This window comes from Pinus tabuliformis, chromosome X (assembly GCF_031772625.1).
Source record: "Pinus tabuliformis cultivar Carrire ecotype Pingquan chromosome X, CPIR1, whole genome shotgun sequence".
Classification (NCBI taxonomy): domain Eukaryota; kingdom Viridiplantae; phylum Streptophyta; class Pinopsida; order Pinales; family Pinaceae; genus Pinus; species Pinus tabuliformis.
In genome coordinates this window covers 1,059,821,253-1,059,837,947 of record NC_142308.1, presented here as the reverse complement: position 1 = coordinate 1,059,837,947, position 16,695 = coordinate 1,059,821,253, and the positions used below count along the sequence as shown (strand labels likewise).

Below are 16,695 nucleotides of genomic sequence, written 5' to 3'. Positions count from 1 at the left end.
CTGAAAGTGTTTCACTGTGATATGCCACTGGATGTCCATGTTGAGTAAGGACTGCCCCAATAGCATAGTCAGAGGCATCTGTCTCGACCTCAAATGGTTGTTGTAAATCTGGTAACGCGAGCACTGGTGCCGTGCAGAGGCGATCCTTCAACTCCCTGAATGCCTTCTGTTGAGATTCAGACCAAAAGAATTTTGCTTTCGCCCCGCCCTTGGTGACTTGACTCAAGGGCCAAGAAATATGAGAAAATCCCAACACAAACCTGCGGTAGAAGTTGGCAAGACCTAGAAAGTTGCGGAGCTCTGTTAGAGTGGTTGGAGAGGGCCAATCCCGAATGACTTGGACCTTGGCTGGATCGACATGCACCCCCTGTTCATCAATGATGTATCCCAGATACTGAACCTTGGTCATGCCAAAAGTGCATTTCTCCAAATTGGCACATAGCTTGTGTTGCCGCAGTGTTTGGAGAACCTGTCGGATGTGGTGGAGGTGCTCTTCCCAACTCTGGCTGAAGATCAGAATGTCATCCAAGTATACTACTACAAAGGAGTTGGTGAATGGCCGCAAGATGTCATCCATTAGCCTCATAAAGGTTGCAGGAGCATTCGTCAATCCGAAAGGCATGACCAACCATTCGAAGAGGCCCTCCTTGGATTTGAAGGCAGTCTTCCACACATCTGAGGGTTCAATTGGTACCTGGTGATATCCTGACTTCAGATCGATCTTGCTGAAATATTTCGCCCCCTTTAGTTGGTCTAGGAGGTCATCAATTCGCGGGATCGGGTACCTATTACGGACAGTGATCTTGTTCAGCGCCTGATAGTCAATACAGAGTCTCCACGTCCCATCCTTCTTCTGTACCAACACTATCGGGCTCCCACAGGGCGAAGAACTCGGACGGATGTGACCTTTCTGCAGGAGCTCCTGAATCTGCCTCTTGATTTCATTGTTCTCCAGAACGGAGCGCTGATAAATTGGTCCATTGGGTAGCGGCGCACCTGGGGTCAGATCGATGGAGTGCTTGACTTGACAGTGCAGAGGAACCCCTGCCGGGGAGGTGAAGATGTCTTCGTACTCCTCCACAATCTTGTCCATCTGTAGCTGCCGTGCAGAGGGACCCCGTTTGGAGGCCGCGGCCACTGTCTTCTTCTTCCCTTGAGGGCGTATCATCAGGAAAACAAATTTCCTGGTTTTGGAAATGATCTTACTGCATTGTTTTGCAGTAATCAAAGAGATGGCGGCAGGTGGTGCTACCTCTGGTATCCTGAACAACTTATTTCCCAATGTAATAATAACAGCACGGGGCCTTGATTCATACACAGCATGTCGCTTCCACAAGTATGGTTGTCCTAGTAATACATCACAAACTTCAAGGGGAGCAATGTCACACAATACCTCATCTGTGAAGGGCTTGATGTTGTATGGAAGGCGACACTGCTGGCTCACGCGAAGATCTCGCCCTTGGTGAAGCCATCCAATGGTGTATGGTTGTGGATGTGCTGTGGTCGGTAAGCCCAACCGCTTCAGGACCTCTGCAGAAATGAGGTTCTTTTGACTCCCGCTATCAACAATGAACTGTATCGAGGAGCCCTTTACCCACATCTGGGAGTGGAAGAAATGCTCCTCCTCCTCTGGATCTTCGGGTTCATTTTTCTGGATCTTTGCGGTAGCAACAGTGGCGCTGGGATCCGCATCAATGATCTGCTTCCCTTTTTCATACCCCTTATCGGGTTCTGACTCAGAGTCGAAACATGCATCTGATTCTGAAACCTTTAGCTCAGCCACCAGTGACTGCTTGGCCCGACACTCACTTGTGTTGTGAGTGGAGCTCTTATGGAACTCACACCATTTTCCAGTGTCCTTTCTCGGCTTCGCGGCGTTGCTCTTTGCTTGCAGCTTCGGCTGGTTGTCTTGGGCTGTCCCGCCTTGGCTTTGTCCTTTGTTCTGTGGTTTAGGGGCACCTTTCCCCTGCTTTGGATTCGCAGATCCAAAGTCTCGCTTCTTTTGTTTAAACTTCTGCTCGACCTTGACGGCATGCCGATATGCTGCGCCGAGTGAGGGGATGTTTAGGAACTGTATTTCTTCCTGGATGTACTTGTGCAGGCAGCCACGGTATTTGAGTATCAAATGTTGCTCCGAATCCTTGATACCCAACTTTGTGCGAAGGGTATGGAAAAGATTGGTGAACTCCGGCACGTCTTGGTCCCTTCCCTGCCGCAGCGTGGTCCACTTTATGTATTCATCCTCATAGCTTCCGACAGGGTAGTACTGCTCCTTGATGGCATCCCGGAATGAATCCCAAGTGGGTGCGGCTGAAAATAGTGAGCCAGTACTTTCATCCTTCTGCTCGCAGTAGGTTTCCCACCAGTCCTTGACGTGGGGGGTTGCTTTGAGAAGAGCAAAAACAATCTTTTCCCGACTCGAAAATTCATGAACAGAAAAATAACCCTCTAGCAGATTTAACCATTTATCTACGGCTTCGGCGTCTATCTGACCCTCGAATATGGGGATTTCAAAATTAACTTGTACCTTAAAGGGTGTGGCGTTTCCAGAGGAGCTGTTGGAAGCCGATGCGCCGCTTCTGGGTAGCCTCTGAAGGATCTGCGCAAAGTTGTCCATCATCGCGTTCCGTTGTCGCTCGAGCGCTTCTTCGAGCAAGATTTTGATGGGATCTCCTGCCCCCTCGTCTTTCTTCTCATCCACCATGGGAGGCCGTCAGGATTTGCGAGGCTGGTCTTGCAAAGGTTCAACCAGTTCAAGCCCTAACTCCTTATATCCCGACCTTGTTGGGGACATGCAAAGAAAAACAGAGAAAAAGCAGACCGCTCTGATACCACTGATCCGGATTTAAACAGGAACGCAACAAATTACAGAGATAACCATATACACAAAGATGCAGCGGAAATAATACTTCATTTCATTAATGGAAAATACTGAAATATGCTTACAAACAGAAATGGCAATAAACTAGCTAGGGCGATGGTAGCTTATCTCTGAGAAGAGATGTGATGGCTACATGCCTCTGAAATGTGTTACAATGAGGCTCGAAGGCCTATTTATTATTGAGAAACAATGGAAAAACCCTTAACATTCCAAAACCTAACCCTAGGAGATGAAACGCCAAACTGTGGGCCCCGTTTGGGGGTAAGTTGGTACATCAACTTCCCGGGGTCGTAACTTTGGCATATGATCTCCGTTTGACGTGTACAATAGCTCATTAGAAATATCTATCCGAGCACTATCATTGTTGGAACATGGACTTGTGTTGCCCCTGGATTCCCCAAAAAACGTCGTTTAGGGCCTCAAAACGGCTCCGGAAGTTCAGGACCCGAAAAACTGCTAAAAATAGTAAGTTGTGCTACAATTAAGGAAACTGAAAATGCTGAGAAAGACAATGGTGGGGGTCCAGGTGGACTTGGTAGGTGGCCACCAATATCCACCTGGATCATTGATGTTGCATCACATTCAACTATACTTATAGAGGGAACCCCTACGAAGCTTGGGGGCTTGCACCGGTAAAGGTTGTTGTCTGGAGGTCAGCGTAACTACCTCTGATACCTTCACTAGTAGACCTGAGGCTTAATTATGCCAGTCTATTTTCGGAAGGCCCTTATTATTTAACTTTCTTGTATTTTGGTGTCCGGTCCTAATCACCCGGAGCAGAAATACTTGGAAGTTGTTTGATTGCTAAATTCTTTAGGGACATTTTTAGTGTTGTTCTGTGCTCCTACTAGGCCTAACTTTCAATTTTCTTGAGTCTTTAAGTAGATCTTATAAAAATAATTCAAAGTGGCTGATCGACCACCTCGGCAGTCTTGTAGACTTCATGGGATTTCACCTGCGAGTCCAGAGCCTTCTCCTAGAAGCCGTAGGCGCAATTATGCTAGTTGTTTTCAACCAATGGCAGCAGTCACATCGGAGATTGATTCTTCACTTGGGGGCATTAGTTTGCAAGATAGACCTGGTACTACTACAGAGCTAGAGAGGAACACACCAATTCTTTCTCGAGTACTCTTCCAGTCAGAAGATAGTATTGAAGTGTAAGAGCTTTCAGAGTCGGTTGCTGATCTGAATTCTCCTCTACCTCCTGATCATCCAGACGTATTGTTATACATTGGAACTCCAACTCACGAGCCTTCAAGCCCAGGTCCACACACATCTAGCCCTTCGATGACCACTGCTGGAAGCATGGCATCCACCATGAGTGCTGCGAGTATGTAGACTCCCATGTCAGTACAAGGGGTTGTGAAGTAGGAAAGTGTTCCCTCTGCGGACAGAGGCAACCCCTCTAGCCCTAGAGTGGGTCTAGTCACAACAAAGACAAAACAACAATTGATTCCCTTAAATAGTCATCATTGGAGGCCTACCTCAAACTAGTGGTTGATGAAATTTCGTTGCGCTACTCCAGCTTCTGTTTCCTTCTCCTTAATGAGCAATCAACCTGAAACACCACAAGAGAACAACAATGATCTATTTACTCATAAAGTTAAGAATTCATGAGCTACCAAGTAAATTACATATAAGACATAGGAAATCATCATTGATTTTATTAATAATAAAGCAAGAGCAAAGCTTACAACCAATTCTTGACGTCGCAAGCCTTCTCGAAGGGTCCAGCCAGCATGTTTCTTCAAGCATTCACTCTCAAATATGGGTCTTCCAAACAACAATATCTCTCTCTCACTCACAAGATTTAATACAAGGTTAAGAGCACTCCACAACCTCTTGAAAACTATTTAGAAATCCCACACTTGTCACACTCACACCAAAGCTATCTATCAAACTCAAATGCACTAGCAGCACTATACAACCAAAAGAACTAGTAACTAAAAAACTAGCAGATCATAGCAATGGTGAGTGATTTTATAGGAGAAGGAGTCTCCATGAAATGAGGTAGAGGGAGCTTATCCTAAAAGGAGGTTGTACAAGAGGCAGAACCACCATCCCAGAGGAAGAAATGCGACCCAAACTGACCCAACAACCAGCTCTAGAAACATCCAGAAGGCCGATTATTTGAACTAATTTGCCAAATCTAGATCATCGCAAGTCATGAACTGGGGACTAGCGACGACATCGCAACAATACAATGCATGACAGAGAACCATCGCGGATTTTAAGGGTTTACCAGCGACGATGCAAGAACTTAGTCAAAAAAGGGTCAATCTTCAGCATTAGAGAGCATTTGATTAATCTTCTTATATCAGTGGGAAGATATGAACATGTTTATTTGACACATGACATAGTAGAGGGACTGAGATGAGGACAGTGATAAATTACTGTGTAACAGATGCCCCCTAAAGCATGAAGCCGGAGAGAGTGGGAGGAGTGAAATGCTTTACGAAACTGTCTGAACTGGAATACCACCTAGAAGAACCTATAGGCACAAGTACAACTGATATCTCTAATAGTGAAATACATGTAGTCTAGGCATGGGCACAACCATCCAAAATACATATGAAACTTGGTGTGTGGTATGGACGCAGCCACCGAGCTAATAAGACCATCATAATGATAAAGTTATGGTCACAGTCATTTGTGAAGACTTAGGTATGGTCGCAGCCATCCATCAAAGAGTCATGTATGTAATCACGAACCAATCCACGCAACCCAAACATATGTAATCTTAGTTCGGGGTCTTGAAACCCAACTGATCATAGTACAAATTCTAGCATGCGAATAGATGTGCTGAGGTCGAGCATGATAGAAAGTTGCTTGATTACCAGTCAATGATGGAAACCGTTAATAAGCGTGATAGAAACCACCAACAATGCCAATGGCTCTCAACGTACTATCTAGTACAATCCACTAAGTGTGAAAAATGAGTTGAAGTCGAACATTTGTGGAATAACCCAATCAAAGACCAATGATGAGAGTCTATCGTCAGGTGTGAAGAACTTTCCATTGAGGCATGCAAGCTCCAAGTAACCAAAAGGGATCTCTAGACCAATCTCCTGGATAATGAGTTGATGTCGACAGGAGACGATCCGTCGCAAGGAGGCCATAATGTTTCCCCCATCAACAACACGAGATAAGGAACAAATGGTAGATGGTGAAACAGAGTATCATAGGAGGAGGTAAGGGTGTGAATTGCAAAAGGATTATACTCTTGAACATATCAGTGACATGTTTCCAAAATGTGGCAGCATTCAGGTACCAAGGGATCGGAAGCATGATAGAAACAACATGGATCAGATGGAATGAGGCAAAATGGCAACCCAAAACCCCGGAAGGCCAAATGACAATGTATGGATAACCCAACCCGACAAGAAGCAAAAGTGTCGATGTTCAAGGGTGACTAGCTGCTGCAGGTAACCAATGATGACTTCCAAATTTTCCCCCACGATTGCTGGTGAGTACCCCAATTATTTTTGGAAACAAGCTTGAATGGGATAGCATATGCTTGTTTCGACCTTCGGACGAATCCAACCTAGTGATAGTTTAACGAGCCCTACGAAGGAGAATCTCGAGTCTCGTCATGGTGAAAAGTCCAATGTCGTCAGGGTTTAATGAGTCCGACATAGGGAAAACTCGGAGTCTTTTTCACGTTTAGAGAGTTTGAAAAGACAAAGAAAAGAAAAGTCCAGGGGGGTCCTTTTTCGTACATTTGTGTCCCTCGAGCCTGAAAAAGTATAAAATAATACTCGAGAGAACCGCTTAACCATTATGACCAAGGAGTAATTTTCGTAATTAGTGGTCCCAATCTGAAAAAGGAAAAAAGCGATCAGAGACATGTCATTTCATAGCCAAAATCGAACTTGAAATGACAAAAGTCCGACTATCTTTTCACATTTATACGGTCGAAAAAGAGCTGAAAGTGGACCACCTTTTTAATTCCATTTAACGAGTTAAGAAGGAAAACTCAACAATCTTTTCATTTTTTACGAGTCAGAAAAAGAGCTTAAAGGTGACTCGTCCTAGAGGAACGAGTGGTATAAAGGGTAGCAACTAGTTCCGACAATGGTGGAACTGCTCAAAACATGTAATGATCAAGAGTGTTATCACTGAAAATGCTGTAGTAAAAAATTTTTAGCTTGGCATAAAGAGTGGGTGTTTTCGCAGCGCCTGAATTATTTTTAGCAGTTTCGCAGCGCTACCTGTTTGCGTGGTTTCGTAGCATGCTACGAAATTGGGAATTGGTTCGAGTTTTCAGCGAAGGTCCAAATCCTAGCATGCCTATTGTATAGAGTTTTGTTTCCCTCCAGGAATGTTGATGAGAGCAGTGACAGTGTGTCCAAGGAGGCACCCTATGATGATGCAGCTATTGTGGGATTGGCATCAAGTACATTAAGGGAGTTATCTCTGAATTCTGGCTCATGGGTGATTTATCTCCTACAAAGAAAAATCCCTCCCCTGGTTACTCTGGTGACATTGAAGTGCAATCAGAAGATCAGTCAAAGCCAGTGGAGGGGATTGATGCAAATTTACATTTACTATCAAAAATTTCATCGAAGATTTTAATTGATACAACTGGAGATAGTGCGCCACTTAAGAAATGGTTAGACATATTTCTGGATGACACTAGTTCAAACTCTTAAAGTGTGGTAGCTGAGGAGGACACAATTCACACACAGGTTGATGCTATGCCAGACACTCCAAGGATGCAATGTGAATCTGGTTTTCTTTATATGATAGTCTTGTCTTTATGTGGCTCGAACTGATATTTGAAGTGGACTATTGATTTCTTTGTGCACCTGTAGCAAAAAGGTTAAATCAATATGCTAAATATGTAATACAAAAGTTAGAAGCATAGCAATTTGGGTAGCCTGTAATGTAAATCGCTCTACATAATAGGTGGTCGATCCCCTAAATGTCAGTTGAATACCAGAGAGTTGTTGATGGATTGAGGTCGATTTGGTTACTCTGTGTTTACTGTCGGTTGTTGGTATAATCGTTGTGTTGACCTGTGGTTGTTATATGCATTGAATGGAGCATATCATGGTACCGGTGAATGAGGGAGGTCGAGAGCGCCTGATGAATTAATGTGTTGTTGTGTATGAAAGAATGCAATCCGACGTAGTGGCAGATTGTTTGTTGAGTGATGACTTGTTTATTTTGTTGATTGCATGGGCAAAATGATAATCCAAGGGTCCTAATTGTGGAATGAAATTATTATATTGATCTGGTCATGTAATCAAATTGATGAAGATGCTCCCACGTGTTGATCTGGACCAGGATGTGGGAATAAACAAATGTTCGTTGATTTGGGGTCATGCTTTGAAGGTTTAATCATTTTTTATTGTCAGGTATGAACGATTAACCACGGCCAAGTGATTCTCTGAACTAGTCCTTTGCATTGACTAATGGGCGAACAGTTAAAAAAAAAGGAAGGCGATGTGTGGGACGTTGTGTATGGAGTAGTCTTATGTATGGTGTGAAAGAGTCCAAGTGCAATGTCTGCAACATGAGATCACTGGAATAGTATGAACGCAATAGTATCAATGATTTGGTTGTTGCTAATGGAGTGACATCCTTGAATACTTGATCTGGTCATTAATTGTTTTTTTTCTTCGATTGAATGAACCTCCAAAGGTGTAATGTAAATGCATTAATCATCAAATGGTTCGTTGATTCGACCTTAAAAAAAGGTAATGGAAACGTGAAGCCTTGGTTAGAGATGGCAATGAGCAAATAAAGGTCTTACTGGACAGGTAATAACATACGTGTTAACTATATGACACATGGCCTCTACAACAGCGCGCCGGATTGTGGATTATGTTTGTGGAATTGCCGGGTGTTATAGACCATTCCGTTCATGCGCAAATGGAGGATTGTCATTATAATTTCTGGCGCTCATTTAAAAGCCACAGTTCAAGAAAATCTTGCTTATACAGAAGCTTATAATAATCCAGAGATTTTGCACCGGGCGATCATGAATATGGTTGGATATTCATTGGTATGGTTATCTGTCACCCAACGAATTGCCAAGCCCAAGTTATGGCAGATGTATTTGTATATGACCATTGGAGCTAATTCTCAGACATTTGCCAACACGGGATCTCTGGTTACATGTGTTAAGAATTTCCCGCAGAGCCGAGGAGTTGTGTTGGGGATTCTGAAAGGTTTTGTTGGTTTGAGTGGAGCAATTTTCACTCAGATTTACTATGCAATTTATGGGAATAGTGCCAGTGGAGCAGCTGGTGTGATTCTTCTTCTTGGCTACTTGCCTAGTGCTGTTTCTCTGATTGTAATGTTTATAGTTCGTCCTACAAAAGTGACGACGGAAAAAAATGAGCTGAAGCGATTCTACCACTTTCTCTACATAGCTCTAGCATTAGCTGGGTTTCTTATGGTTCTCATCGTAGTGGAGAATACGCGGAAGAATTTCCCTAATGCAGGCTACAGAATTGTTGTTGCAGTTATTGTGGTTTTCCTTTCGCTTCCTCTTGTAGTGATTGCTAAGGCAGAGAACGACAAAAAGAAGCTGCAACAGATTTCCACCGAGACCTCAGTCTCAACCAAAGTAGATCATGCCAAAATCACTGTGCTTACAAAAGAAAATGAAGAAATGAAGGATCCCCAACATTGCTCAGAGATCAATGAAGGAAAATCGATGAGCGGCACAGAGTATATTGCTAACAATAGCGATGAAATTAGAGCGAGAGCTTCTGTTGTATCCCGTATTGTGAAATTCTTCAAAAGCCCCGAAAGAGAAGACGACTTCATAATTCCTCAAGCTTTAATTGGAAAATCTCTTGGTTACACTCACCAGAATATAACCACCTTTGTTGCGCTCTTATCAGCATATGGAATTTTCTAGGCCGTGTTGTTTCTGGGTTTTTATCAGAAATTCTTCTCCAGAGATATAAATTTCCGAGGCCGCTGATGTTGACCATAATTATGCTTATTGCTTGCATTGGGCATATTTTCATAGCCTTCGCTCTTCCGGGTTCACTGTACATAGCGTCCATTATAATTGGACTGTGTTTTGGAGCTCAGTGGCCTGTAATGTATGCAGTCATCTCAGAGATATTTGGCCTGAAGTATTATGCAACTCTTTATAATTTCGGAGCTGCAACTCTTTATAATTTCGAAGCGGTTGCGAGCCCGTTGGGATCTTATCTTCTGTTTGTCAGAGTTGTGGAGCATATGTATGACCAAGAGACAAGAAAGCAGTGTACTGCTCTTGGGACTTGTTCGTCTGTGAGCGCGTTTACTTGCACTGGGCATAAATGTTTTCAGGTTTCGTTTATCATTATGACAGTCATGACCCTCTTTGGAGCCATGATTTCTTTTATTCTTGGGTTGAGAACGAGGCAATTCTACAAAGGTGATATATATGCCAAGTTTAAAGAGCTAGAAAACACAGCATCCAAGGAACATGATAATCAAAAAAATCAACAAGCAGGGGCAAGAGGTTAAGTATGACTATGAGGAAAAGATTAACGCAGCTGTGTTCCCTGGTTTTCAAAGTGGTCCTCACAATCATATCATAACTGGCTTAGCTGTTGCTCTTAAATAGGCAACTACCTCAGAGTATAAAGCATATCAAGGGCAGATTCAGTTCAGAGGTAACGGCCTATTTCACAGGTTTGGCAATACCACAAGTTCAGCATGCAATTCAAGTTGTTGATAAAGTAAGAGGGATGGAATGACCTCTTAATGTGTTACAAGTTTCATTGGATGCCACTGTTGGAAAAAATGCAGCCATAAGCACAGTGTTAGCAGAAACCAGTGAAGAAGACTGTGTTTTCTAAATCACACAGCAGTTTCGTAGCGCGCTACGAAACTGCTGTAGGTGATGTTTTAAAGCGCAGAGCAGTTAGTGTGATACTGTGAGCGGGAGTTAAGGAAGAAAAATACTTGTCTATTAATACCACCTACAGCACAATCAGAAACAAGTCAGCATTCCATACCTGGGATTATTAAAAGACTTGGGAACATGTGGCTACACTTTAGGAGAATGTTGGGAGACAGAAGCCGTAAAAACAGAGCACCTTCTTTAGTTAATTAATGAAGCCATCTACGTGACTGGAATCCAAGGCCAACTCATTTAGTGTACTTTCCTTCAGTCATCTCAACTCAAGCAGCAAAAGGACATGTGTCAAGAGCCAGAAAAGCATCAAGCATACGAGGAGAAAGGAATTAATGTTTTAGTTTGATTAGGATTGTGTGCAATTACATTTCAGCACTTTGTAATAAATGCATTAATTAAATAGCATGTAGGAATAGTTAATAGCCACCTTCGAGGCTCCCCTCATGCTGGAGGAGGAAGCTCGAGGTGTTGAGTTTGCTTGTCTATATATGGATCAAGGTAGGATGTAAAAAGGGGTTGGATATTCTATAAAAAATCAGAGTTGTTTTGGGCCATTGTAAGACCTTTTTGACAGTAATAGTAAAACAGTGTTATTCTCTTCTCAAGATTCTCGATGGATTGTCATGTTCAAATATAATGATGGTGTTTATACTTTATGTTCTTTTATAGTCTTGTTGTAATGCAATCACTCAGAATTCATAATCATATGCTCTGACTTCCTGTGTATTCAGCAAGCTATGTTTTGGTGGAGTATGTTTGACATGTAATGCAAAGAGCCTTGATTTCCATGAGATCACTATGTTTTCCTTGTTTACTTAATATATGAGACTCCATAGCCCAATGAGAACCAGTTTAATATGTTTCCAACCAGCTTTGCTTTCATGAATAAATAAAGAGTTAGCCATCTATTGTTTGAAAGATTTTATCAAGAGTTTGTGAGAGAGCCCTCTCTGATCAAAGAGGCTAATCTTTGGTCTAAAGATAGGTTGAAATAGTTACATGAAATCTTGCTTGGTTGCAGCCCTCAGTAGTGATTTTGTGATAACATTTTGGTGCGTCTGCCGGGAGCTTAAGATTGAATTTCTGAAGGTAGCAGGAGTTCAAATGATTTTCAAGGCTGCAAAACTACCTTGGCGACTCCATTGTTGAAGAATTCAAGGTTTATATATTCATGGTGATTCCACTGGAGTTATGAAAGACCCAGAAGCTGCTCATCTTTGTTCAAGGTATGCATGCATTGATTTCTCAGGAATTCATGGTTTCCCAAATCATTTTCCCAAGGATGCATACTTTCTAAGGAATGGTCCAAAATTCAACGGTGAAGATTTAAGTTTAACCTTGAATCATATATCAGATTTTTGTGAATTTACACAGCTTCTTAGAGTTAAACATGAGGATGTTTGCATTATGTTATTCTATGATTCACTTCAAGGGAAGTGCAAACAGTGGGTTGAATGCTTGCCTGCGGAATCCATTAAGTCATTTCAAGACCTTTGGCTTATGTTTTTGGAGGAATGGACAGATAGGACAGAGGAGGTGGCAGACTCTCCCTCAGTTGAAGGTTTTAAACAATGGAATAATGATCACAATAAAGAAGAAACAAATGAATCTTTTTCTTTGTCCTTATCCTCATATCTGAAATCCTTTGACTGTAAGTCAGAGGATAAGGTGAAATTTTTTGATGAATTTGCCAAAGATATTGAGAAAGAAATTAAAGGTTTAGAAGGACAAATTCAGGCATACAATTTTCATGATCATGATTATTATTCTCAAAAGTTTCCTGTGACAGAGCGCAAGGAGACTATGTTGCTTCCATTCTCTTTCATGATTGAGGAACTGAACACTGTGATTGAAGATCAGTTTGCACAGCTGGAAAGTTTCAAGGAAGGACAAGCTGATCATGTGTTCTGGGACCCTATAGCTGATTACATGGAAGAGTTTTACTCTCCAGTGTTTCAGTTTTCTTATGAAGATCAGAGACTATTTCAGTGGCAGTGGTCTTTACACTATCACATTGGATCTGAAATCCGATACAGTCAGAGACAATTTCAGTGGCAGCGGTCATCACACTATCACATTGGCCCTGAATTCCAGGACAGTCAAAGAAATCAAATATCAGATGAGGCTAATGATTGGCTGCATTGGAAGTTTCATATTGATTGAGCTGAAGAAGTTGAAATGGTTAGGGTAGGTAGGTAGGTAATTGCAAATAAGCTCAAGGTTGGCTGAGCATTTATTTTTCAGTAGATATAGTTTTCTTTCTCCTACAGTCATGCTTGTCAAGAAAATTTTAGTTTGTCAAAAATGGATAAGGCACTGGAGCTGCATGTTCTTAGTGTACCACAAGGGCACACTATCCCAAGTGGAGCCACTGTTATCACTGAAAATGCAGTAGTAAAAAATTTTTAGCTTGGCATAAAGAGTGGGTGTTTTCGCAGTGCCTGAATTATTTTTAGCAGTTTCGCAGCGCTACCTGTTTGCGTGGTTTCGTAGCGTGCTACGAAATTGGGAATTGGTTCGAGTTTTCAGCGAAGGTCCAAATCCTAGCATGCCTATTGTATAGAGTTTTGTTTCCCTCCAGGAATGTTGATGAGAGCAGTGACAGTGTGTCCAAGGAGGCACCCTATGATGATGCAGCTATTGTGGGATTGGCATCAAGTACATTAAGGGAGTTATCTCTGAATTCTGGCTCATGGGTGATTTATCTCCTACAAAGAAAAATCCCTCCCCTGGTTACTCTGGTGACATTGAAGTGCAATCAGAAGATCAATCAAAGCCAGTGGAGGGGATTGATGCAAATTTACATTTACTATCAAAAATTTCATTGAAGATTTTAATTGATACAACTGGAGATAGTGCGCCACTTAAGAAATGGTTAGACATATTTCTGGATGACACTAGTTCAAACTCTTAAAGTGTGGTAGCTGAGGAGGACACAATTCACACACAGGTTGATGCTATGCCAGACACTCCAAGGATGCAATGTGAATCTGGTTTTCTTTATATGATAGTCTTATCTTTATGTGGCTCGAACTGATATTTGAAGTGGACTATTGATTTCTTTGTGCACCTGTAGCAAAAAGGTTAAATCAATATGCTAAATATGTAATACAAAAGTTAGAAGCATAGCAATTTGGGTAGCCTGTAATGTAAATCGCATTACATAATAGGTGGTCGATCCCCTAAATGTCAGTTGAATACCAGAGAGTTGTTGATGGATTGAGGTCGATTTGGTTACTCTGTGTTTACTGTCGGTTGTTGGTATAATCGTTGTGTTGACCTGTGGTTGTTATATGCATTGAATGGAGCATATCATGGTACCGGTGAATGAGGGAGGTCGAGAGCGCCTGATGAATTAATGTGTTGTTGTGTATGAAAGAATGCAATCCGACGTAGTGGCAGATTGTTTGTTGAGTGATGACTTGTTTATTTTGTTGATTGCATGGGCAAAATGATAATCCAAGGGTCCTAATTGTGGAATGAAATTATTATATTGATCTGGTCATGTAATCAAATTGATGAAGATGCTCCCGCGTGTTGATCTGGACCAGGATGTGGGAATAAACAAATGTTCGTTGATCTGGGGTCATGCTTTGAAGGTTTAATCATTGTTTATTGTCAGGTATGAACGATTAACCACGGCCAAGTGATTCTCTGAACTAGTCCTTTGCATTGACTAATGGGCGAACAGTTAAAAAAAGGAAGGCGATGTGTGGGACGTTGTGTATGGAGTAGTCTTATGTATGGTGTGAAAGAGTCCAAGTGCAATGTCTGCAACATGAGATCACTGGAATAGTATGAACGCAATAGTATCAATGATTTGGTTGTTGCTAATGGAGTGACATCCTTGAATACTTGATCTGGTCATTAATTGTTTTTTCTTCGATTGAATGAACCTCCAAAGGTGTAATGTAAATGCATTAATCATCAAATGGTTCGTTGATTCGACCTTAAAAAAAGATAATGGAAACGTGAAGCCTTGGTTAGAGATGGCAATGAGCAAATAAAGGTCTTACTGGACAGGTAATAACATACGTGTTAACTATATGACACATGGCCTCTACAACAGCGCGCTGGATTGTGGATTATGTTTGTGGAATTGCCGGGTGTTATAGACCATTCTGTTCATGCGCAAATGGAGGATTGTCATTATAATTTCTGGCGCTCATTTAAAAGCCACAGTTCAAGAAAATCTTGCTTATACAGAAGCTTATAATAATCCAGAGATTTTGCACCGGGCGATCATGAATATGGTTGGATATTCATTGGTATGGTTATCTGTCACCCAACGAATTGCCAAGCCCAAGTTATGGCAGATGTATTTGTATATGACCATTGGAGCTAATTCTCAGACATTTGCCAACACGGGATCTCTGGTTACATATGTTAAGAATTTCCCGCAGAGCCGAGGAGTTGTGTTGGGGATTCTGAAAGGTTTTGTTGGTCTGAGTGGAGCAATTTTTCACTCAGATTTACTATGCAATTTATGGGAATAGTGCCAGTGGAGCAGCTGGTGTGATTCTTCTTCCTGGCTACTTGCCTAGTGCTTTTTCTCTGATTGTATTGTTTATAGTTCGTCCTACAAAAGTGACGACGGAAAAAAATGAGCTGAAGCGATTCTACCACTTTCTCTACATAGCTCTAGCATTAGCTGGGTTTCTTATGGTTCTCATCGTAGTGGAGAATACGCGGAAGAATTTCCCTAATGCAGGCTACAGAATTGTTGTTGCAGTTATTGTGGTTTTCCTTTCGCTTCCTCTTGTAGTGATTGCTAAGGCAGAGAACGACAAAAAGAAGCTGCAACAGATTTCCACCGAGACCTCAGTCTCAACCAAAGTAGATCATGCCAAAATCACTGTGCTTACAAAAGAAAATGAAGAAATGAAGGATCCCCAACATTGCTCAGAGATCAATCAAGGAAAATCGATGAGCGGCACAGAGTATATTGCTAACAATAGCGATGAAATTAGAGCGAGAGCTTCTGTTGTATCCCGTATTGTGAAATTCTTCAAAAGCCCCGAAAGAGGAGACGACTTCACAATTCCTCAAGCTTTAATTGGAAAATCTCTTGGTTACACTCACCAGAATATAACCACCTTTGTTGCTCTTATCAGCATATGGAATTTTCTAGGCCGTGTTGTTTCTGGGTTTTTATCAGAAATTCTTCTCCAGAGGTATAAATTTCCCAGGCCGCTGATGTTGACCATAATTATGCTTATTGCTTGCATTGGACATATTTTCATAGCCTTCGCTCTTCCGGGATCACTGTACATAGCGTCCATTATAATTGGACTGTGTTTTGGAGCTCAGTGGCCTGTAATGTATGCAGTCATCTCAGAGATATTTGGCCTGAAGTATTATGCAACTCTTTATAATTTCGGAGCTGCAACTCTTTATAATTTCGGAGCGGTTGCGAGCCCGTTGGGATCTTATCTTCTGTCTGTCAGAGTTGTGGGGCATATGTATGACCAAGAGACAAGAAAGCAGTGTACTGCTCTTGGGACTTGTTCGTCTGTGAGCGCGCTTACTTGCACTGGGCATAAATGTTTTCAGCTTTCGTTTATCATTATGACAGTCGTGACCCTTTTTGGAGCCATGATTTCTTTTATTCTTGTGTTGAGAACGAGGCAATTCTACAAAGGTGATATATATGCCAAGTTTAAAGAGCCAGAGAACACAGCATCCAAGGAACATGATAATCAAAGAAATCAACAAGCAGGGGCAAGAGGTTAAGTATGACTATGAGGAAAAGATTAACGCAGCTGTGTTCCCTGGTTTTCAAAGTGGTCCTCACAATCATATCATAACTGGCTTAGCTGTTGCTCTTAAATAGGCAACTACCTCAGAGTATAAAGCATATCAAGGGCAGATTCAGTTCAGAGGTAACAGCCTATTTCACAGGTTTGGCAATACCACAAGTTCAGCATGCAATTCAAGTTGTTGA

At 41.9% G+C, this 16,695-nt stretch overlaps 1 protein-coding gene and 1 pseudogene across 1 annotated transcript; both read left to right on the top strand.

Moving 5' to 3' along the window:
• The first annotated feature begins 8,750 nt into the window (after nt 1-8,750).
• On the top strand, nt 8,751-10,357 carry LOC149143474 (protein NUCLEAR FUSION DEFECTIVE 4-like; annotated as a pseudogene).
• A 4,521-nt stretch (nt 10,358-14,878) lies between these two features.
• Nucleotides 14,879-16,484, top strand: LOC149143473 (uncharacterized). The gene is made up of 2 exons (XM_089451838.1): nt 14,879-15,127; nt 15,222-16,484. The coding sequence occupies exons 1-2, from the start codon at nt 14,879-14,881 to the stop codon at nt 16,482-16,484; spliced, it is 1,512 nt and encodes a 503-aa protein (XP_089307964.1).
• Nucleotides 16,485-16,695: the final 211 nt, after the last annotated feature.